The following is a 26,058-nucleotide window of genomic DNA, read 5'->3' as shown; positions in this document are numbered from 1 at the left end:
AGAAGGGCATGACGATATGGGAGGTCCTAGGAAAAGACCGCGAATAGTCTTGGGCCTCCCCTGCCTGAATTACTATGTGACAGCAACATGGCCCACCCCCCGAGGGGTTCGTATACTAGCTTGGTATGGAGGCGCTGGAAGAAGATGCTGCCTCAAGAAGGAGAGGCAGAAGCCAGTGGCGGGAAAGGGGCCGAGTCAGGAAGAAGAACGCCAGAACGCCATGATGGAAAGAGAAAAGGAGTCAGAAGAATGGGGGAGGAGAAGTCACTCGCCCCCAGGCTGCCCCTGCGGAGGCTGCGACTGCTGATACATCCTCTGCAGCGTCCGCCACCACCTCACAACCGATATTGCCATTGGATGAGTCCCGTCCGGAGGAGATATATGAGAGCTCTGGAGCAGAACAGAGGGCCCGGACCGCGTCCCCGTCTGGACTGGGCGTGGTTGCACCAACCTCCACCGACGACCCCGGCCGAAACCGGCCTTGCCCCTGCCCAAATCCAACCGCGATCCACCCCATCAACAACTCCGGGAGTTGCGGCTGCCGCCGTCCGCCACCAGGTATCGGCGCTGGAACCGTGGCTGGGAGCGCCAGATGTGATTACAGCTCCAGGTCTGACCCTGGTTTTGGGAGCGGAACCCACGAATAGGGATGGCCCAATTGATCTGGTCTTCAGCCTCTTGATAATCCAGGTTTTGGTCGCAGGGAGGATTTTTAGCATGTTGTCAGAGCTCAAGTTGCAGCTCAAGTGAAGGTCTGGGGTGCTGGGTTTCTTTTTATACACACCCACTAATTAACCGATCATTTACTGAGCACAGGTGAGGATGTAAACTAGGATAGCACCACAACTTCATTCACCAATGTGATGCAACATATATTTGTAATTTAAGTTAATTATTTGTTTGAATATCACATTACTTTCTGTGGCCGACAAAACTTTTGTCTTGCCAAAATCTGACCATTCTGTGTCCATTAAATGATCCATATTTCTGCATTGATGCCAATTTATTTTCTTAACCTAAACCACATTTCGGAGGGTTTCAGCTTTCAAAAGAATAATTTATACAGCCAATGAATGAATTTAACATCAGGTTATAAGCTTTTATTTACATAACATGGATAAGTGACATAACTTCTGTCAGGAAGTGTAGGTTGGGAGACATTAATACAGGATGGGGAGATTACTATAGGAAGGGGAAATAATATGCAAATTGCCTCTTCAGAGAGGAAGAGGACTTGAACTCTATAGCGCCACCTGTTGGTAGTAGCGATCCTACAAATCACAATCAACCCTTTAACGAGTCTTGTAATATGACTTAGGATAAGAGGAAGGGGGACATTATTAACCCCTTACCTACAATTGACGTAATATTCCGTCCATGTGTCCATGGACCTAATTACCATGGACGGAATATTACGTCATCGCGATCAGCGGCGCCCACGTGGTGAGCGCCGCTGATCGCGGCCGAGTGTCAGCTAATTATCATAGCTGACACCCGGCACAATGTGTCAGGGGCGGTCACGGACCGCCCCCGACACGTTAACCCCTTGCACACCGCGATCAAACGCGATCGCGGTGTACCGGGGGTTAAAGGGAAGCATCGGCAGGGAGGGGGCTCCCTCCTTGCTTCCCTGAGCCCCCCACGGCAGCGCAATGTGCAGCGCTGCTGCGGGGGACTCCCTTCCTCCAGGCCCCCGAATCCAAGATGGCGACGGGGGCCTTCGGGGGCCTGAGGAAGCTGGCTTCCTCAGTGCCTGCAAAGCGCAGGCATGAGGAAGTCTGCAGCAGTGCCTGTGACAGATCGCTGATCTGTCACAGTGATCTGTGATGTGACAGATCAGCGATCTGTCACAGGACAGTGATGTCCCACCTGGGACAAGGTAATAAAGTAAAAAAAAAAAAAAAAAAAGTGTTAAAAATAATTTAAAAAAAATCGCTAAATAAATTAGTTAAAAAAAAAAAAAATATTCCCCAATAAATCCATTTTTTGAAAATAAAAAAAAAACAAAACAATAAAAGTACACATATTTGGTATCGCCGCGTCCGTAATGACCTGCCCTATAAAACTGTCCCATTAGTTAACCCCTTTAGCGAACCCCTTAAAAAATAAAAATAAAAAACGAAGCAAAAAATAATGATTTATTATCATACCACCGAACAAAAAGTGTAATAACGCGCGATCAAAAAGACGCATATAAATATCCATGGTACCGCTGAAAACGTCATCTTGTCCCGCAAAAAACGAGCCACCATACAGCATCATCCGCAAAAAAATAAAAAAGTTATAGCTCGCAGAATAAAGCGATACAAAAATAATTATTTTTTATATAAAATTGTTTTCATTGCAAAAAACCGACAAAACATAAAAAAAGACCTAAATGAGGTATCGCTGTAACCGTACTGACCTGAAGAATAAAAACGCGTTATTAATTTTACCGCACGCGGAACGGTGTAAACGCACCCCCCAAAAGAAATTCATGAAAAGCTGGTTTTTGTTCATTCTGCATCCCAAAAATCGGAATAAAAAGCGATCAAAAAATGTCATGTGCCCGAAAATGGTACCAATAAAAACGACAACTCGTCCCGCAAAAAATAAGACCTCACATGACTCGGTGGGTCAAAATATGGAAAAATTATAGCTCACAATATGTGGTGATGCAAAAACTATTTTTACAATAAAAAGTGTCTTTTAGCGTGCGACAGCCGCCAAACATAAAAACCGCCATAAATAGTAAATCAAACCCCCCGTTATCACCCCCTTAGTTAGGGAAAAATAATAAAACTAAAAGAAAATGTATTTATTTCCATTTTCCCGCTAGGGTTAGGGTAGGGTTAGGGCTAGGGTTAGGGCTAGGGTTAGGGCTAGGGTTAGGGCTAGGGTTAGGGCTAGGGTTAAGGCTAGGGTTAGGGTTAGGGCTAGGGATAGGGTTAGGGATAGGGCTCAGATTAGGGTTAGGGGTGTGTTGAGGTTAGGGTTGGAGTTATAATTGGGGGTTTCCACTGTTTGGGCACATCAGGTGCTCTCCAAAGGCAACATGGCGTCTGATCTCAATTCCAGCCAATTCTGCGTTGAAAAAGTCAAATGGTGCTCCTTCCCTTCCAAGCTCTGCCATGTGCCCAAACAGTGTTTTACCCCCACATGTAGGGTATCAGCCTACTCAGGACAAATTACAAAACAACTTTTGGGGTCCAATTTCTCCTGTTACCCTTAGGAAAATAAAAAATTGGGGGCAAAAATATAATTTTGCGGAAAAAAATGTTTTTTTTATTTTCACGCCCAGGCGTTATAAACTTCTGTGAAGCACTTGGGGGTTCAAAGTGCTCTCCACACATCTAGATAAGCTCCGTGGGGGGTCTAGTTTCCAAAATGGGGTCACTTGTGGGGAGTTTCAATAGTTTAGGTACATCAGGGGCTCTCCAAATGCACATGACACCCGCATACCAATCCATCAAAGTCTGCATTCCAAAACGTCACTACTTCCCTTCCGAGCCCCGACGTGTGCCCATACAGTAGTTTTCTCCCACATATGAGATATCAGCGTACTCAGGACAAATTGGACAACAACTTTTGGGGTCCAATTTCTCCTGTTACCCTTAGGAAAATAAAAAATTGGGGGCAAAAATATAATTTTGCGGAAAAAAATGTTTTTTTTATTTTCACGCCCAGGCGTTATAAACTTCTGTGAAGCACTTGGGGGTTCAAAGTGCTCTCCACACATCTAGATAAGCTCCGTGGGGGGTCTAGTTTCCAAAATGGGGTCACTTGTGGGGAGTTTCAATAGTTTAGGTACATCAGGGGCTCTCCAAATGCACATGACACCCGCATACCAATCCATCAAAGTCTGCATTCCAAAACGTCACTACTTCCCTTCCGAGCCCCGACGTGTGCCCATACAGTAGTTTTCTCCCACATATGAGATATCAGCGTACTCAGGACAAATTGGACAACAACTTTTGGGGTCCAATTTCTCCTGTTACCCTTAGGAAAATAAAAAATTGGGGGCAAAAATATAATTTTGCGGAAAAAAATGTTTTTTTTATTTTCACGCCCAGGCGTTATAAACTTCTGTGAAGCACTTGGGGGTTCAAAGTGCTCTCCACACATCTAGATAAGCTCCGTGGGGGGTCTAGTTTCCAAAATGGGGTCACTTGTGGGGAGTTTCAATAGTTTAGGTACATCAGGGGCTCTCCAAATGCACATGACACCCGCATACCAATCCATCAAAGTCTGCATTCCAAAACGTCACTACTTCCCTTCCGAGCCCCGACGTGTGCCCATACAGTAGTTTTCTCCCACATATGAGATATCAGCGTACTCAGGACAAATTGGACAACAACTTTTGGGGTCCAATTTCTCCTGTTACCCTTGGGAAAATAAAAAAAATGGGGACTAAAAGATGATGTTTGTTGAAAAAATACGATATTTTTATTTTCACGCCCGGTCGTTATAAACTTCTGTGAAGCACTGGGGGGTTCAAAGTGCTCACCACACATCTAGATAAGTTCATTAGGGGGTCTAGTTTCCAAAATGGGGTCACTTGTGGGGGGTTTCCACTGTTTAGGTACATCAGGGGCTCTCCAAACGCAACATGACACCCGCAGACCATTCCATCAAAGTCTGCATTCCAAAACGTCACTACTTCCCTTCCGAGCCCCGACGTGTGCCCATACAGTAGTTTTCTCCCACATATGAGGTATCAGCGTACTCAGGACAAATTGGACAACAACTTTTGGGGTCCAATTTCTCCTGTTACCCTTGGGAAAATAAAAAAATGGGGACTAAAAGATCATGTTTGTGGAAAAAATACGATTTTTTTATTTTCACGCCCGGTCGTTATAAACTTCTGTGAAGCACTGGGGGGTTCAAAGTGCTCACCACACATCTAGATAAGTTCATTAGGGGGTCTAGTTTCCAAAATGGGGTCACTTGTGGGGGGTTTCCACTGTTTAGGTACATCAGGGGCTCTCCAAACGCAACATGACACCCGCAGATCATTCCATCAAAGTCTGCATTCCAAAACGTCACTACTTCCCTTCCGAGCCCTGACGTGTGCCCATACAGTAGTTTTCTCCCACATATGAGGTATCAGCGTACTCAGCACAAATTGGACAACAACTTTTGGGGTCCAATTTCTCCTGTTACCCTTGGGAAAATAAAAAAATGGGGACTAAAAGATCATGTTTGTGGAAAAAATACGATTTTTTTATTTTCACGCCCAGACGTTATAAACTTCAGTGAAGCACTGGGGGGTTCAAAGTGCTCACCACACATCTAGATAAGTTCCTTGAGGGGTCTAGTTTCCAAAATGGTGTCATTTGTGGGGGGTTTCTACTGTTTTGGTACATCAGGGGCTTTCCTAATGCGACATGGTGTCCGATCTCAATTCCAGCCAAAAACGTCAAATGGCGCTGCTTCCCTTCCGAGCTCTGCCATACGCCCAAATAGTGGTTTACACCCACATGTGGGGTATCAGCGTACTCAGGATAAATTGCACAATATCTTTTAGGGTCCTGTTACTTTTGGAAAAATAAGAATTGAGGGTGAAAAGATCATTTTTGTGGAAAAAATATGATTTTTTAATTGTACTGCTGTACGTTATAAACTTCTGTGAAGCCCTTGGGGGTTCAAAGTTCTCACCACACATCTAGATAAGTTCCTTGGGGGGTCTAGATTCCAAAATGGTGTCATTTGTGGGGGGTTTCCACTGTTTTGGTACATCAGGGGTTTTCCAATCGCGACATGGTGTCCGATCTCAATTCTAGCCAAAAACGTCAAATGGCGCTGCTTCCCTTCCGAGCTCTGCTATGCGCCCAAATAGTCATTTACACCCACATATGGGGTATCAGCGTACTCAGGACAAATTGCACAATAACTTTTAGGGTCCTGTTACCCTTGGAAAAATAAAAATTGTGGGTGAAAAGATCATTTTTGTGGAAAAAATATGATTTTTTAATTGTACCGCTGTACGTTATAAACTTCTGTGAAGCCCTTGTGGGTTCAAAGTTCTCACCACATATCTAGATAAGTTCCTTGGGGGGTCTAGTTTCCAAAATGGGGTCACTTGGGGGGGTTTCCACTGTTTAGGTACATCAGGGGCTCGCCAAACGTGACATGGCGTCCGATCTGAATTCCAGCCAATTTTGCATTGAAAAAGTCAAACGGCGCTCCTTCCATTCTGAGCTCTGCCATGCGCCGAAACAGTGGTTCCCCCCCACATATCAGGTATCAGCGTAGTCAGGACAAATTGCACAATAACTTTTGCAGTCCAATTTCTCCTGTTACCCTTGGTAAAATAAAGAAAATTGAACCTGAAGTATTTTTTTTGTGAAAAAAAGTTAAATGTTCATTTTTTTTTTAATATTCAAAAAATTCCTGTGACGCACCTAAAGGGTTAATAAACTTCTTGAATGTGGTTTTAAGCACCTTGAGGGGTGCAGTTTTTAGAATGGTGTCACTTTTGGGTATTTTCTATCATATAGACCCCTCAAAGTGGCTTCAAATGTGAAGTGGTCCCTAAAAATAAAATGGTGTTGCAAAAATGAGAAATCGCTGGTCAATTTTTAACCCTTATAACTTCCTAGCAAAAAAAAATTTTGGTTGCAAAATTGTGCTGATGTAAAGTAAACATGTGGGAAATGTTATGTATTAAGTTTTTTGTGTGCCGTATCGCTGTGATTTAAGGGCATAAAAATTCAAAGTTGGAAAATTGCGAAATTTTCAAAATTTTCGCCAAATTTCCGTTTTTTTCACAAATAAACGCAAGTTATTTGAATGCAATTTTACCACTAACATGAAGTACAATATGTCACGAGAAAACAATGTCAGAATCACCAGGATCCATGAAAGCGTTCCAGAGTTATGACCTCATAAAGGTACAGTGGTCAGAATTGTAAAAATTGGCCCGGTAGTTAACGTGCAAACCACCCTTGGTAGTGAAGGGGTTAAAGAATGGAGGCCAGGACGATTGACATTATTAAATAAAGGACCCAGGACGGGAGATATTTTTACTGTTTGGGGACATTACTACAGGAAAGGGCCAGGATGGGGGAAATTATTACAGGATGGGGGACATTATTATAAGATGGAGGACGCTATTACAGGACAAGCGATATTATTACAAGATTGGTGCTAGGACAGGGGACATTATTACAGGGTGGGAACATTATTACAGGATGGGGAACACCACTACAGGAAAGGTCCACCATGGGGGATGTTATTACAGGACAGGTGTCATGATGTAGGACATTATTACAGGATGGGAGACATTATTAAAGGATGGGGGGCATTATTACAGGATAAGGCTAGAACAGAGGACATTATTACAGGATGGGGCCCAGGATGGAGGACATTATTACAGGCAGGGGCCTAAGTCGGGGGACATTAATACAGGATGGGAAGATTACTATAGGGAGGGGGACATTATTAAAGAATGGGGGCCATCCATGACGATGGACATTATTAAATTAAGGACCCAAGACGAGGGACATTTGTACAGGACAGGGGACATTCCAACTGGAACGGGCCAGGATGGGGGACATTATTATAGGATGGAGGACGCTATTACAGGACAAGCGATATTATTACAGGATTGTGCTAGGACAGGGGACTTTATTACAGGATGGGGACATTATTACAGGATGGGGAACACAACTACAGGAAAGGTCCACAATGGGGGATATTATTACAGGACAGGTGTCATGATGTAGGACATTATTACAGGATGGGGCCCAGGATGAGAGACATTACAGGATGGGGGACATTATTACAGGATAAGGCCAGGACAGAGGACATTATTACAGGAACCCATACATCTGACCAACAAGTTAGTGGGGGCCCTTGTCAAATTTTTGCATTGGGGCCCACAGAACTCTGCATTTCCAGTTTGTCTATCCCTGGCTTATACCTCATTCAGAAGTCCCATTGTCATGTACATGTTTTATACATGTTTATTTTAGTACAACACATACCCATTATAGTCTATGGAACTGTTCAAATATCCGCATTACTCTGTGGACCAAACGTGTGCCAGAAAAAAAATTGGAGAAGGACATTTTTTTAAATCAAAGTCACAGATCAAACTCGACTAATCATATCAGTAGGTCTCTCTAAAAATCAGATCCAGCAAACTGATGAAAAACAGTCAGTTTTTTCTCATATGCAAAAAAAAAATGAATGACTGAAAGATGATTCAGTGATCAGTAGAACCTCTGAGACACGGATATAGTATAAGCCGTATTTCTCCACTGTAAATATAGCTAATTGTGATGAATTTGTGTATTTTTATTGTGCTATACCACAATACCACCACTAGGTGGCAGTAGAGATAAAGCATCCATTTTTCTGTCCAATTTATCTATAGAATGAAGCCAAACTATGCATGGGTGTTTTTTTTTGGAGAGGGACAGTATGAGCCATGTATTTGGAATACACAGAGATTTTAGTGTTTCAGAACTTAAACATGTTCCTTGTGATTCAGCATTGATCTAAGGAAGAAATTAATTGTAAAATTGTGTAGAATTCTGGTAATATTGGTTTGACAATAGAAATGCTGTAAAAAAAGGTTTCCTTAAAAAAAGATCCTATCAAAAGTAAAAACCATTAAAAATGATCACTAAATAAAAAAGCCCAAATCTTTGGAACCAGATGGCGGATTTTAGAAGAAACAAACAAAAAAAATGAATAGTCATGAAAGCAGCAGGAATAAAACAAGAGCATAAACTGGACTCTTGATGTGATGACAGAGACTCTTTAACTATCATTGATCCTAATTTGTAACTTTTGACGTTTTTAGGGGTTTCAATATTAATAGCAATGAGACTTCAACTAGGTCTGCCTACCTAATATCCAAAATTCTGACCATAGGGCTAAAGATACATGACAATATTTGTCACGCAATGTTGAGATTGCAGCGTCACATCGCTACATCTTATGGTTTCCGATCACTGCCATCTACTGTGGAGGCTGCGGTCCACCCTTGGCATAGTCAAGAGCTCAGTGCACTGTTACGCCCCGACAGTTTGCATGATGAGCACTGTAATTTCTTGATTGACAGCACTCAGGCAAGCCCTGCTTAAACTCAAGGAGCGGGGATGCAAGAGACATGGTGGGGTCGGATATTATACTAAACATAGTTCAGAAATTTAAATATCTAGGTATCTATATTGCAAAAGAGACCAATGACTATATGCCTCTAAATCTGAGTCCCTGGTTATCAAAGCTAGAAATAAAGTTAGTGCTTGGGGGAAATTACCGGTAGAACCAGTCTTATCAAAATGTGCATCCTGTATGCCCTTCACAACTCTCTAGTCTGGATTCCCGAAAATTTACATCTCCGGAGATCTCGTCTGGGAAAGAAGTATTCCAAGAATAAAACTCGAAAAATTAAAGCTACCCAAGCCACATGCTTGGGGATACTTTCTCACTTCCAAGTTCAACACTTTAGAGGGTGGGCCTTGGAAGAATTCCAAGAAGCGAGATGAGTGGTCCCGAAACATCTGACGAGGCAGTGTAAAGGAGAGAATGGCTAATGAAATCAATTATTAACCTTACATAAGCTAGTAATATACAGTCATGGCCAAAAGTATTGACACCCCTGCAATTCTGTCAGATAATACTCAGTTTCTTCCTGAAAATTATTGCAAACACAAATTCTTTGGTATTATTATCTTCATTTAATTTGTCTTAAATGAAAAAACACAAAAAGAATTGTCCTAAAGCCAAATTGGATATAATTCCACACCAAACATAACAAAGAGGGTGGACAAAAGTATTGGCACTGTTTGAAAAATCATGTGATGCTTCTCTAATTTGTGTAATTAACAGCACCTGTAACTTACCTGTGGCACCTAACAGGTGTTGGCAATAACTAAATCACACTTGCAGCCAGTTAACATGGATTAAAGTTGACTCAACCTCTGTCCTGTGTCCTTGTGTGTACCACATTGAGCATGGAGAAAAGAAAGAAGACCAAAGAACTGTCTGAGGACTTGAGAAACCAAATTGTGAGGAAGCATGAGCAATTTCAAGGCTACAAGTCCATCTCCAAAGACCTGAATGTTCCTGTGTCTACCGTGCACAGTGTCATCAAGAAGTTTAAAGCCCATGGCACTGTGGATAACCTCCCTAGATGTGGCCGGAAAAGAAAAATTGACAAGAGATTTCAACGCAAGATTGTGCGGATGTTGGATAAAGAACCTCCACTAACATCCAAACAAGTTCAAGCTGCCCTGCAGTCCGAGGGTACAATAGTGTCAACCCGTACTATCCGTCGGCGTCTGAATGAAAAGGGACTGTATGGTAGGAGACCCAGGAAGACTCCACTTCTTACCCCGAGACATAAAAAAGCCAGGCTGGAGTTTGCCAAAACTTACCTGAAAAAGCCTAAAACATTTTGGAAGAATGTTCTCTGGTCAGATGAGACAAAAGTAGAGCTTTTAGGGCAAAAGCATCAACATAGAGTTTACAGGAGAAAAAAGAGGCATTCAAAGAAAAGTACACGGTACCTACAGTCAAACATGGCGGAGGTTCCCTGATGTTTTGGGGTTGCTTTGCTGCCTCTGGCACTGGACTGCTTGACCATGTGCATGGCATCATGAAGTCTGAAGACTACCAACAAATTTTGCAGCATAATGTAGGGCCCAGTGTGAGAAAGCTGGGTCTCCCTCAGAGGTCATGGGTCTTCCAGCACGACAATGACCCAAAACACACTTCAAAAAGCACTAGAAAATGGTTTGAGAGAAAGCACTGGAGACATCTAAGGTGGCCAGCAATGAGTCCAGACCTGAATCCCATAGAACACCTGTGGAGAGATCTAAAAATGGCAGTTTGGAGAAGGCACCCTTCAAATATCAGGGACCTCGAGTAGTTTGCCAAAGAAGAATGGTCTAAAATTCCAGCAGAGCATTGTAAGAAACTCATTGATGGTTACCGGAAGCGGTTGGTCGCAGTTATTTTGGCTAAAGGTTGTGCAACCAAGTATTAGGCTGAGGGTGCCAATACTTTTGTCCGGCCCATTTTTGGAGTTTTGTGTGAAATGATCAATGTTTTGCTTTTTGCTTCATTCTCTTTTGTGTTTTTTCATTTAAGACAAATTAAATGAAGATAATAATACCAAAGAATTTGTGTTTGCAATCATTTTCAGGAAGAAACTGAATATTATCTGACAGAATTGCAGGGGTGTCAATACTTTTGGCCATGACTGTATGTGGTGTGGCAAGATGGTGTCTACATCCTGGAACTATGCCCTGGAATCCTTGGAATGTGAAGTGGATACACTGAAGACCATATATGGAGCAGACCTAACATGGACCTGTCACAGACCGACACGATGGCTGCTGTGAAGCTGTGCGAAGCTCTCTTCCTGTCTGGTACATGATCTTTTCTTTGTAATAATAAAGGCAGTTCTGTGCCAGCTTTTGCCGAGAGAAGAGAACACATCTGACATTGAGTCCGATGTATTTCTTCTATGCATGCACTTAGCTCATATTTATTAGGCCGGGGCAAGCAATCACTAAGATCTCACCTTAAGAGATCACCCCAGCTGCAGGATAATTTGTTGGACCTCTTAGAATCACATAAATTTAAGGTCACGTCCGTAGGTTTCCCTAACCTACTTCTTATGCAAAAAACATGGTGGACTTGTATGAAACTATTGGGAATGGGGGAATGCTCTAAATATACCCCTCTGTGGAATAACCCTTGCTTGAAGGAACTGCTGCATTTGGAGTAAGTTGGGAGTGGAAACAACAGGCCTGTGACACTTGTATGAATTGTATCCGGATGGTCATTTTTGCTTCTTTGAACAACTAAAATGGAAATTCAACTTGAGTAATTTGGAATTTTTCAGATATCTACAATTGAGCCATGCAATAAGGCCACAGGAAACGGTTTCTGATCTCTCCATCTCAGTCAACGGGAAACTAGATTATGTGGTGAGGGGTAAAGGTACTAAGGCTATTATCTCCTTGATGTAGAATTTTCTGCTACCAGGAATTCTGGAGGGTCTTATTACCATAGTCAAAATTAGATAGGAGAGAGATGTGGGACATATGGGAGGACATCTTGGACTCAACACAGCAGATATTGATTAACACAGCCCATGGGTCTCAGAGCCGACAATCATTGCTCCCGCTGTGGGGAAGAGGGAGCAGATCTGATTCAGATGTTTTGGTCATGTTTGCAATTGGGGGAGTTATGGGAAAATGTCAGCAGACTAATTTGTGAGGTCTCTAACATTCCAATTTCCATTAATCCTAAATCTTGTGTTCTGGGTCTAGTGGGGAACATTGGAGGATCTTCTCCAGCTCAGTTTGCCGTAGCTAAAATATTTTACCATGTAAAGACGACTACTGCCAAACCATGGCTAGCAAGTAGCCCTCCCATGATTGGTAAAATAGTTTGATGATTAAATAATGCAAACTATTAAGTGTATCTAATAATCCTAAAGTCATCAAAACATAGTAAATTAACATATAGGGACATATAAGGATAGTCATCAAGGAGCGGAGGCACCACATTTATCTCTGAATTTACGGTGCCAACCTCCCTGGTTAGGTAGGTACAATAAAATAGGATAATAATTCAGGGTGAAACTGAGTCGCCTTAGTTATCAGGACATCCAGTTACCAAGTATGTTCTATAGTTTTCCATTTTTTATGCATATATAATAAAATTGACTTTTTAAGATTTCTTTTTGATGTACTATGATTAAAAAATACAATGCTAATGGAGAAAAAGGTATATATTAAAAATGGAGCGGTTGGCAAATGTGGTAAACAATGGGGAGACTGGATCAAATTAAATAGTGTCAGAGGTAAAACAAAAGTTTACAGAACAGTTCATCAGATTGCAACACGCAGTATCGGGCACAACGCTTCTTATTCCTTGATTCCTTAGTAAGGTCCCCATGTTCAGCCTTACTCTCTGTTTCTTTTGAACTATCCCTTCATTTACTGTTTCCGTCAGCCCGTGGGATTTCCCGTTCAGTTCCACAGTACACCCAGGATCCCTTCCCTTCCCTTCACGCAGTTCCATCATCCCCTGCACGCCAGAGGATAAGGCATTCTTCATAGTAACCGGAAACTAGCTTTGAGCTCCGGACATTGCAGGTATGTCTGCAAAGAATTCCAGTAAGGCCTCCCACTGCCCCGAGCAATAGATTCTTGCTGGCACTAGCAGCACACTGTACTTCAACTTGACCTTGATTACTGCACTTCCCTGTCTCCATCCTATCATGAAGCAGTTCCTTTTTTCACTGAGGCTTGCCCCTTCCACTATGGGTTAGTCCCGAACTTTAACTATGTCTGTCCCCAAGTCTCTAGCTAAAAGATTTTCTTACACTACACACTATGCACTACATTTATTGTACTACACTACACACGTTTCACTATGCACTTAACTTCCAATAGAAATTAATACTGTGGGTCCGATGCATGAAGACCGGCGTGATGAGGGGGCATGCTGGAGTCAGATGCTTCCGATTCATGAAAAGGCATGTGCTCAGTGTCTGACTGGAGTGCCACTAGTAACCAACTCCTGGGCCCCACTTTTCAACTAAATGCAAATGTGACATTTTCCTCAGTTACTAGTTTATATAACAATGAGCTGGGTAGATTGTGAAAAGAATAAGATGCCGCCACTGTCTGTATATTGTGATTCAAGTATATTGTGCCAAGCACTGCTCCTATAAGAGGGTGATGGCTCACTCTTCCACAGAGGCCCACCAGAGGATTCTCCTGTTCTCCGGTGGGCCAGTCCAAGCCTGCATGTGCCTCCTCATGAATCAGAAGCATCGGATGAGTGGCATACACCTCTGTGTGCTCCTCGCCAGTCCTTACTGGAGTAAGATTTGTGATGTAGTGAATGCCAGTGCTCGTCATGAATTTGGTGCCACCGTCCCTTCCCAGTTCCACTCACTTTGTCGGAGCTGGGAGAAACTGGTGTGAGAACGCCAAAAGTTGTAAAATTTTGGAGAAACTCCAAGTTACGCCTAAATTTTACAACTTTTCAAAGCTTTTATGCCTGAATTCTAGCTTGAAAGAGTTTTTGAAATGGTGTTTGAGGAGTATTTTGTAGCCATTCTGCTCAAAAAAGCTTCTAAAAAAACCATCTGTGTGAACATAACCTTACATTCTACTGCACTCACTTCCCTTCTGGATACAGGAGACCGGTATGAGCACACCATGGAGGAATCTGCATTTGGAAAAATTGCATTGTGATAATTTTCTTTGTCATTTGAGGTGCATCTTAATTATTAGGGAGTTTTTAAGACTCCTGAGTAGACTTTGGATATATTAAGATATTGAGAAAACCATGCTGCATTTACAATTTTATGTGGACACCATTTTGACCCTGATGTATTTTGTAGGGAAAGAAGACCCCTTGTCCCCAGTGCTGGAATGAGGAGTACATAGTAAGTACAATTTTCCTGTGGTTTCTTATTCGATAGTTGATGGAAGGAGCAGTTACCCATAGCAATCGATAAGACTACTACTCTCATTTTCTAAAGAGCCGGAGTCTGATTGGTTGCTACACTTTTTTGTAATACCGATAATACGTTGCCGCTTTGTTCGTCTGTGGAGCTGCAGCCATCAATAAATTCTAAATTAACTTTTATCAGTATAATTGTGCTCCGTGTAAAATAAGAAATTATTTTTTTTAAAGTATATTAAGAAATAGCTATTTATGCAATTTGCTAGTACATGTATGATCACCAACGGTGAGCGTGCACTGCAAAATGCTCCACAGATTGACGAAGATCTTAATCTTTTTTCTTTTTGTGGTATTAATGACGCCACTTTAGCTTTTGACACTATTTGTGATTTTTTTTTTTGTTCTTAATATATCTTTTGTCCCTGTCTCAACAAGTTCATTCAGTGATTTCAAGCAGTAGGGGAAGGATATATAATTTTCTATATTACACTTCATTATGGCGTTCTTAATACTCAACCACATTGCTATGATGATCCTGATTGCATATTATTCTGCCTAATCAGCTGCGCATTGTATTCATACAGATGGAAAAGTTTGTGCAGATTATACAGTACATATAGGACGCAGCATTAGACAGCGCTCGTCTAAAAATAAAATCCCTGACGATCGCAGCCATTAAAAGAAATCTGATTGCGTAGGCAAACATTGTTCTCATGAACATACTAATTGCCACCTAGAAATGGGCGCTTCTATATAATACACCTGTCACTGTATGATAGTGATTTCCATCTTATCAAGCCATACCATATAGTCATTAAAGGGGTTATCCGGTAAAAATATGTTGTCACATATCCGTAAGATTGCAGTACAACTGCTGGGGCCTGCACTGATCAGCAGAACTGGGCACTATAAAGGGGCTCTCCGGATGAACATCACTCTACTTGACTGCAGACTTGTGAATCCTTACATTACGTGCATTGTACACTGTCAGGATTCGCCAGTGACGGCATTGGGAGCAGTGCAGGCATGTGGTCACATGCCGACTAGACTTATCCAGCCTCGCTCAATACAGTGGCACTGAGCGAGGCCACGCCCATCTAGTCGGCATGTGTCCGTATGTGTACAAATCACACACTTGTGACCACGCACCCGTCACCATTACCAGAGAATCCTGACAGTACACAGTGCACACGACATGAAGATTCACAAGTCTGCAGTCACACAAGACTTGTGACCTATTGCCAGACAACCTCTTTAATCTCTATTAGAATAGTGCAGCGGTTCCTGAACAGTTATCTCAATTTAGTTCACATTAAAATTGATTCAACTTGATCTGATCAGAATTCAACTTTTTCAGTAAAAAATTTAAAATTAATATTTATTTTTTTTTTTAGATCTGCCCCCATAAGTATATACTTTTTAGTATGCGCTGTATGATGGATATATAAGTCAGAACGACAGATAGCAGTTGTCTGAGTAATAAGGGCGTCTGCACAAGCCCGAATAATGAGACAATCAACAGGATGTCACTAGATTGTAAGCATTTTGGAGCAAGCTCCTATCTGTTATCTACTTAAAGGGGATGTTCAAGTTCACTCTATGTGACTGCAGATTTGTGCATCCTCACAGCACTCTGTGCGCACACTGTCAGAATTCTCTGCCTCCTGTGAGTGGACTGGCACATGACCTCAAATATGCAACTTGCTTAAAAGTGTTCACCTGCCGACTAGACGTGCACAAGCTCTCTCAATACTAGTGAATTGAGCGAAGACGGACTTGTCTAATTGGAATGTGATAAGGAGGACTATGCAAATTGCATACTTGCAGTCACGTGACTTCCTGCATCCAACACCAGCGCCAGAGAATTCTGAAAGTGTGTGCTGTAAACTTTCACTAGTCCGCAGTGACATGGAGTGACTGCAGACTTGAGCCCCAAGTCTGTACAGCCTTTAACCCCTTCCCGACCTTGGACAAATGGATACGTCCTGGCGATCTTGCGCTCACAACCTCTGTGCACGCGCGATCACCGCTGGGTGTTCAGTGAATCTGACAGCTGACAACTGGCTCTCACTGCCAGGAGTGGTGTCCGCACCACTTCCAGCTGTTTAACCCCCTAAATGATGCAATCGATATCGATCACAGCATTTAGAAGGAAGGGAGAGGGAAGCGAGATGATGTAATGCAGGTGACGATCTTTGCCATGGTGACCCGATGTCATCATGACGAATTCCGGGTCACCAGGGCTAGTAGGCTTGTTAGACCATGCACAGAGCATGATCTAACAAGCTTGTGTGAGTGCAGCACTGACAGTTTAAAAAGCATTGCAGTGCTTTGTAATTGTGATCAGACTGCAAAAAGTCAAAGTTCCAGACACGGTCTAAGTAAAAAAGTTTTAAAAAAATTGGAAAAATATTTTTTAAAAAAATCATAAAATAATAATAAAAATTAAAAAAAATGTTGTGCACATAAATAATTTTTTTTATGAAAAAACAAAAGCAAAAAAAGTACACATACTGTATTTGGTATCGCCACAACCAGAATGACCAGGCCTATAAAATTGTCCCACTAGTTAACCCTTTCAATGAGAACCGTCAAAAAAAAAATAAAAACGAGGCAAAAAACAATGCTTTTTCATCATACCACTGAACAAATCTAATATATAAAGCTCAAGTGTGTGTATGTGTGTATGTCGGGGATAGGCATCCGCACCGTCACAGCTACAGCCACAAAATTTGGCAAAGTCACATGTCTGGACCCCGAGAGCGTCCTAAGCTATGTTGTGAGGCGAAATTTTAACCCCACGAGCTCCAATTCACCAAACAATTTTGCCCCTATCTACATAATGGGGAAAAAGTGTGTGCGTATCAAGCCCCGCCCCTCATTATGATGTCACAATGGTTGCCCATATACCCATCATACATATCCTCCATCCCATAGTCGAGTGCCCATATACCCATCACACATCCTCCATCCCATAGTCCAGTGCCCATATACCCATCACACATCCTTCATCTCATAGTCCAATGCCCATATACCCATCATACATATCCTCCATCCCATAGTCCTGTGCCCATATACCCATCATACATATCCGCCATCCCATAGTCTCGTGCCCATATACCCATCATACATATCCTCCATCCCATAGTCCAGTGCCCATATACCCATCACACATCCTCCATCCCATAGTCCCGTGCCCATATACCCATCATACATATCCTCCATCCCATAGTCCAGTGCCCATATACCCATCACACATCCTCCATCCCATAGTCAACCATTATGACATCATAATGAGCGGCGGGGCTTGCAACCTATGATGACATCAGCGTCGCCATGGCAACCATTGTGACATCATAATGAGGGGCGGGGATTGATACGCACACACTTTTTCCCCAGTATGTAGATAGGGGCAAAATTGTTTGGTGAATTGGAACGCGCGAGGTTAAAATTTCGCCTCACAACATAGCTTAGGACACTCTCGGGGTCCAGACGTGTGACTGTGCCAAATTTTGTGGCTGTAGCTGCGATGGTGTGGATGTCTATCCCGGACATACACACATACACACACTTGAGCTTTATATAATAGACTAGCTGAAGAGCCCGGCGCTGCCCGGGCATAGTAACTAACTGTGGTTAGTTATAGCAAATTATAATTATCCTCCATCCCATAGTCCAGTGCCCATATACCCATCACACATCCTCCATCCCATAGTCCCATGCCCATATACCCATCACACATCCTCCATTCCATAGTCCCGTGCCCATATACCCATCATACATATTCGCCATCCCATAGTCGAGTGCCCATATACCCATCACACATCCTTCATCTCATAGTCCGATGCCCATATACCATCATTCATATCCGCCAACCCATAGTCCCGTGCCCATATACCCATCATACATATCCTCCATCCCATAGTCCCGTGCCCATATACCCATCACACATCCTCCATCCCATAGTCCCATGCCCATATACCCATCATACATATTCGCCATCCCATAGTCGAGTGCCCATATGCCCATCACACATCCGCCATCCCATAGTCCCACGCCCATATACACATCATACATATCCTCCATCCCATAGTCCCGTGCCCACAGTCCCGTCATACATATCCTCCATCCCATAGTCCAGTGCCCATATACCCATCACACATCCTCCATCCCATAGTCAACCATTATGACATCATAATGAGCGGCGGGGCTTGCAACCTATGATGACATCAGCGTCGCCATGGCAACCATTGTGACATCATAATGAGGGCTTGATATGCACACACTTTTTCCCCAGTATGTAGATAGGGGCAAAATTGTTTGGTGAATTGGAACGCGTGGGGTTAAAATTTCGCCTCACAACATAGCCTATGACGCTCTCGGGGTCCAGACGTGTGACTGTGCCAAATTTTGTGGCTGTAGCTGCGACGGTGCGGATGCCTATCCCGGACATACACACACACAAACACACTTGAGCTTTATATATTAGATTATTAAAATCATGAAAGAAAATAAAATAAACAGGGCTAAAAACTTCCATGAAGAGGGGGAGCATTAGTTCAATCTCATAGTACAATAGTATAGAGGGGTATTTAGAACAATGACAAAACGTATAAATTTAAAAATAATATACAACTGTAATGAATTGTCCAAGAAAATAAACAAAATATAATAATTGTAATACACTAATTGTAAAAGGAAATACTGGAAGATCAACCTGGTACCAAAAATATACCAAAGTAGTATTATATCAGCATGAAGTCCAGTAAATCATAATGATATTGAATAATATTAAGTATAATTATAATGGTAAGATAATAGACTCAGAAGGAGTATTATTTCCTAGTCAGCATGATAACAGTGATATGGTCGGAATGAGGGGGGTGTTCCAATGTGTGGAATCCGGGGGATAATACTAGCTATAGAAACAATGTACACCATCTATCAGTCATCTATCAGAATAAATCAGACATCAGAGGTAACGGATACTGATATTTAACAGTCATCTTGTTAAGGGAACGATAATCAATACACGGTCTTAATGAACCATCTTTCTTGGCCACAAAAAACCCAGCACCTAAAGGTGACGAGGATGGTCTAATATGACCCCTCTCCAATGACTCCTTAGTATAGGATCGCATAGCATCATGTTCGGGTACTGATAAGTTGAAAAGCCGACCCTTGGGAAATTTACACCCAGGCATCAACTCAATTGCACAGTCATAACTCCTATGAGGAGGCAAAGACGCAGACTTGCTCTCACTAAATACATCAGAAAAATCGGCTAGATAATCAGGAATATCATAAGACTGAGGAGAGGTGGAGGAAACAGGAGCGTCCCTAAGAACACACTGACAACCCCAACTCACCACAGACACAGATTTCCAATCCAAAACTGGATTATGAGTTTGCAACCAGGGAAAACCCAGAACAATAGTATCATGCAAATTATGCAGCACCAAAAAAATTTTTTTCTGTTTTAAGTACATCATAAGCTCTCCAAATGCGACGTGGTGTCCGCTCTCAATTCCAGTCATTTTTGCGTTCAAAAAAACAAATGGTTCTCCTTCCGATACCTGCCATGCACCAAACAGTAGTTTTCCCAGACATATGTGGTATTGTTGTTCTCAAGAGACATTGCACAAAAATTGTGGGGTCCATTTTTTCCTGTTACCCTTGTGAAATTAAAAAAATTGGTGCTACAGTAAAGTTTTTGTGAAAAATAAAGTAAAATGTTCACTTTTTTCTTCCACATTGCAATAAATCCGGTGAAGCACCTGAAGGATTAACCCCTTAAAGACCACCGATACGCCTTAATGGCGGCAGTTAAGGCTACGTATGCCTCAGCGCCGCTTTTTAACGGTGCTGAGAAATAATTGTATAGCGCCCCCTCAGCGTCAGAATTTTTCTGGGGTCTCAGTTATAAATGGAATAACGGCGACTGCAAAATAAAAGTCCAATTTCCCATTTAATTTCTCTCTCCTCTGATGTGATCGCAAATCAGAGGCGAGAGAAATGGAGTCCCCCGATCCTCTCTGGTACCACTGGTCTGCCTGCAACCCCCCGTGAAGTCCCCCAGGCTGCCGGCGTCTTCTTCTGGGAAGAAAATGGCTGGCACATGCGCAGTGCACCTGCCAAATTCTGCCGTCCAGCACTCTGCAACAATAGGAAATTTTTCCTATTGGTTCATTTTGATCACTGTGCTCGGGTCTATCACAGTGATCAAAATAAAAAAAATAGTAAATAAAACCCTCATTTATCACCCCATTAGTTAGGTAAAAATAATAAAATAAAAAATGTTTTTTTCCATTAGGGTTAGAGTTGGGCTAAAGTTTAAGCTGGGCTAAAGTTAGAGTTGGGCTAAAGTTAGGGTTAGGGATGGGCTAAGGTTAGGGTTGGGCTAGGGTTAGGGTTGTGGTTATGGTTGGGATTACAGTTATGGTTGGAATTAGGGTTAAGGGTGTGTTGGGGTTAGGGTTGTGGTTAGGGTTATGGTTAGGGTTGGTATTAAGGTTAGGGGTGTGTTGGGGTTAGGTTTGAAGTTAGAATTGGGGGGTCCCACTGTTTAGGTACATCAAGAGGTCTTAAAACGTGGCATTGCGCCACCATTGATTCCAGCCAATTTTGCATTCAAAAAGTCAAATGGTGCTCCCTCCCTTCTGAGTCCTGCCATGCGCCCAAACAGTGGCTTTCCCCCACATACGGGATATTGGCGTACTCAGAAGAAATTGCACAACAAATTTTGTGGTCCATTTCTCCTGATACCCTTGTGAAAATTTTAAAAATTGGTTTGAAAGTATAAAGTAAATTTTTGGGGAAAAAACTAAAATGTTCATTTTTCCCTTCCACATTGCTTTAGTTCTCGTGAAGCACCTGAAGGGTTAATAAACTTCTTGAATGTGGTGTTGGGCACCTTTATGGTGCAGTTTTTAGAATGGTGTCACTTTTGGGTATTTTCTGTTATATTGACCCCCCCCCCCAAACTCTCTTCAAATGTCAGATGGTCCCTAAAAAAATGGTTTTGTAAATTTTTGTTGGAAAAATGAGAAATTGCGGTCAACTTTTAACCCTTATAACGTCCTAACAATATAAAATTATGTTTCCAAAATTGTGCTGATGTAAAGTAGACATGTGGAAAATGTTATTTATTAATTATTTTGTGAGATATAACTCTCTGGTTTAAGGGCATAAGAATTGAAAGTTTGAAAATTGCAAAATTTTCACAATTTTTGTTAAATTTCCAATATTTTTACAAATAAACGCGAGTTTAATTGAACAAATTTTACCACTAGCATGAAGTACTATATGTCATGAAAAAACACTCTCAGAATCAACAGAATCTGTTGAAGCATTTCAGAGTTATTACCACATAAATTGATTCCGGTCAGAATTGTAAAATTTGGCCTAGTCATGAAGATGAAAATGTAGTGTCTTACAGTACCAGAAAAGCTGGTGAGATTTATAGAAATCACATGCCCACTGTGATTTTATTTTACTCAATGTAAATTGACGTGCGATAAACATGTCATCCGATTTTTACACACACATTACAAAGGAGCCACCAAATTTAATCAGCAGAGTACAGTAAATTCACAGCCAGAATACTCAGAATAGAGAGATAGATAGAATGCATAAATATAATAGATAGAATAGATATCCTGTATACAATTTCAGTAAGCCCCCCTACTTATAATAAACTTACACCCTTTAATGGGTTTAATGAGACACTAACAGGAAGGAAGGAAGGAAGGAAGGAAGGAAGGAAGGAAGGAAGGAAGGAAGGAAATCAGACACTTCCATTTACCAAACCAGTAGTTAAAAAATAAAAAGACGCGGACACAGAAAAATACGTTTATTTGAATAAACACCCCCACCCTTTCCCTGATTCACCAATTTATTTTAAAAAAAAAGTCATGCAAGTCTGCTGTGGTCCACCGAATCCACCGTAGTCCACAAATGGATACTTGAAAGACATAAAAAAGCGTGAAAAATAAACAAAACACTCTCCCTCCTTCACCAGTTTATTCCCAAAAACATTGCCACACAGATCCGACGTAGTCCTGGCTTCCTTGAATCCGGTTGTAATGACTGTGAATAGCAGGAATGATACTTCTATTCACAGGCGCCGGGTTCTCGCTGCGTTCCGCAAGACCCAGCGGCTCTGAACAGTGGTGACATCAGTAATTAGCCTATAACCTGCAGTAACCACCGATCGACCAAACCGCTGCACGACCAGCTCTACCCTCGCCTACTGTATTATCACCCATCCCTTGAAGATTGTGAGCCCTCGCGGGCAGGGTCCTCTCTCCTCCTGTACCAGTTATGACTTGTATTGTTTAAGATTATTGTACTTGTTTTTATGTATACCGCTCCTCACATGTAAAGCGCCATGGAATAAATGGCGCTAGAACAATAAATAATAATAATAATAATAATAATAATAATTATACCGCGCATGAAAGCCGCAGTGTCTCATAGAAGGCAACATGACTCAGTGACTCTGATGATTGGTATAGTTACTGACGTCACCGCTGTTCAGAGTCGCCGACTCTGACAGGAGTTGGCAACATTGATTAGCGGTGACGTCAGTACCCAGTGCCTGGGAATAGCAGTATCTTTCCTGCTGTTCACAGTCACCGGCACCAAATTCAAGGAATGTTGGACTTCTTTGGCTCTGGGAATAAATTTGGGAATAAATTGGTGACTGAGGCCAACTTCAAACTAGCGTTTTGGGCCGTAGCGCATAGCCGCCGCTAAGCCCCGCCCCCTGCCCGCCCCCTCCGGTCATTTCCGCCTAGTATCGCACACGGCTGCATGTGATCTGCACACCCTATCTTTAGCATAGGGTGCGCAGACCGTGCGCTAGTAGAATTTTGCGTGCGCTGCGCCCTTTTGATGGTGCGCCGATGTGCACCGAATGCACCATGTTGCATTTTGGTGCGCTCGGAGCACCGTCAAAAGGGCACAGCGCACGCAAAATTCTACTAGCGCATGGTCAGCGCACAATCTGCGCACCCTATGCTAAAGATAGGGTGTGCAGCTCGCATGCAGCCGTGTGCGATACTAGGCGGAGATGACCGGAGGGGGCGGGGCTTAGCGGCGGCCGTGCGCTGCAGCCCAAAACGCTAGTGTGAAACTAGCCTGAGGGAGAGTGTATTGTTTATTTTTCACGCTTTTTATATTTTTCAGGTATTCATTTGTGGACTATGGTGGATTCGGTGGACTACGGCGAACCTGTATGGCTTATTATTTATTTTTTTTAATAAATTGGTGAATCAGCAAATGTGTGGGGGAGTGTTTATTCAAATAACCTTTTTTGTGGGTGTGTCTTTATATTTTTAAATACTGGATGTCTGTTAGACACCTCTCCATTACTAACCCCAGGGCTTGATGCCAGCTGTGATTTTTGACAAAACGCATGATGCGTTTTTTATGTGCGCTTGCACTGCGCACGGTGCGCAGCACAAAAAAACGCAAGTGTGAAAGTAGCCTTAGGGCCATCTCCATAGCTAGTGACAGTAAATGGTGATGCTGCTGTTTGCCTACTCCAGATTGTCTATCCCCCAGAGGGTTTTTTCGTACTTTGGAACCAATGTTCACATGACCAGCACTCTTTAAATCTGTACAGAAATGAGAGCTGAAAGCCTACAGGCTCCATTACTTAGACTTGACCATAACAATCAGGTTTGTTTCACATGTAATTATTTTTTATGTATAAAAACTGCATCATGCTACTGGGAGACTAGTAAGCAAAGTATAACTTCTGTTTTGAAGAATTTATGTACAGTTGAGGAAATAAGGTAAATATTTGATCCCTTGCTGATTTTGTAAGTTTGCCAACTCACAAAGACATGAACAGTCTGTAATTTTAAGGGTAGGTTAGTTTAAACATTGAAAGATAGAATATCAAAAATAAAATCCAGAAAATCACATTGTATAAATTATATAAATTTATTTGCATTTTGTAGTGAGAAATAAGTATTTGATCCCTCTGGCAAACAAGACTTAATACTTGGTGTCAAAACCCTTGTTGGCAAGCACAACAGTCAGACGTTTTTTGTAGTTGATGATGAGGTTTGCGCACATGTCAGGAGGAATTTTGGTCCACTCCTCTTTTCAGATCATCTCTAAATCATTAAGATTTTGAGGCTGTCACTTGACAACTCGGAGCTTCATCTCCCTCCATAAGTTTTCTATGGGATTAAGGTCTGGAGACTGGCTAGGCCACTCCATGACCTTATTGTGCTTCTGTGCTTCTGTCTGATTGAGCCACTCCTTTGTTGCCTTGGTTGTATGTTTTGGGTCATTGTCTTGCTGGAAGACCCAGCCATGACCCATTTTTAATGTCCTGGTGGAGAGAAGGAGGTTGTCACTCAGAATTTTACAGTACATGGCTCCATCCATTCTCCCATTGAAGTGGTGAAGTAGACCTGTGCCCCTAGCAGAGAAACACCCCCAAAGCATAATGTTTACACCACCATGCTTGACAGTGGGGACAGTGTTCTTTGGGTCATAGGCAGCATTTCTCGTCCTCCAAACATGGCGAGTTGAGTTGATGCCAAAGACTTCAATTTTTGTCTTATCTGACCACAGCACCTTCTCCAAATCATTCACAGAATCATCCAAGTGTTCACTGGCAAACTTCAGATGGTCCTGCACATGTGGCTTCTTGAGCAGGGGGACCTTGCGTGCACTACTGGATTTTAAACCTTTATGGCGTATTGTGTTACCAATGGTTTTTTTTGTTACTGTGGTCCTAGCTTCCTTGTGATCGTTAACAAGTTCCCCCTGTCTATTTTTAGGCTTATCTCTCACCTTCCTAAAGGGCCTGTCACACTAAGCGATATCGCTAGCAATATCGCTATAACGTCACTGGTTTTTGTGACGTTATAGCGATATTGCTAGCGATATCGCTATGTGTGATACTTACCTTCGACCGCTCCCCTGCTGGTTATCGCTGATCGCGCGAGAACGTCGTGGACCGTTTCTCGTCGTCAGCTTCCTGCTGGGCTTCCTGTGGCGCCGACGAGCGACGTGTGGACGCAGGCGGGAGGACGTCAGGATCACCTTGTCTGACAGGTAAGTAGCGACCGCCGACCGCTGCTATGTCGCTGGTGAGATCTGCCTGTGTGGCAGCTCACTAGCGACCACTTAGCGATGCACCAGCGATCCTGACCGCGTCATATCGCTGGTCGGGAACGCTGGGGCATCACTAAGTGTGACAGTACCTTTCGGATCAAGGATACCCCACGAGGTGAGATTTTGCCTGGTGCCCCAGATCGATGTCGATTGACAGTCATTTTGTATTTCTTCCATTTTCTTACTATTGCACCAACAGTTGTCTCCTCCCCATCCAGCGCCTTACTTATGGTTTTGTAGCCCATTCCAGCTTTGTGCAGGTCTATGATCTTGTCCCTGACATCCTAATAAAGCTCTTTGGTGTTGCCCATGTTGTAGAGTTTAGAAACTGACTGATTAATGGAGTCTGTGGACAAGAATATTTTATAAAGGTGAGTATGTAAGACAGCTGTGTTTAATGCAGGTAACGAGTTTATTAAAAGCGTATAACTGGTCTGTAGGAGCCAGAACTCTTAATGGTTGCTAGGGGATCAAATTCTTATTTTTCAC

General features: G+C 42.5%; 1 protein-coding gene across 3 annotated transcripts in view; it reads left to right on the top strand.

The window, feature by feature from the left end:
* The window catches only part of IQSEC1 (IQ motif and Sec7 domain ArfGEF 1), an 893,482-nt gene that overhangs the window by 375,602 nt on the left and 491,822 nt on the right, over positions 1-26,058 (top strand). For all 3 annotated transcript variants that reach the window (XM_073574276.1, XM_073574282.1, XM_073574281.1), the window contains exon 3: positions 14,366-14,410. In XM_073574276.1, coding sequence (XP_073430377.1) covers positions 14,366-14,410 — 45 coding nt within the window. The remainder of the gene's footprint in view (positions 1-14,365; positions 14,411-26,058) is intronic.

Source organism: Dendrobates tinctorius, unplaced genomic scaffold (assembly GCF_039654945.1).
Source record: "Dendrobates tinctorius isolate UK_male_01 unplaced genomic scaffold, ASM3965494v1 ptg000038l, whole genome shotgun sequence".
In the NCBI taxonomy this organism is placed as follows: Eukaryota; Metazoa; Chordata; class Amphibia; order Anura; family Dendrobatidae; genus Dendrobates; species Dendrobates tinctorius.
Note: the sequence above shows the minus strand (reverse complement) of the source record. Positions and strands in the feature narration are given on the sequence as shown.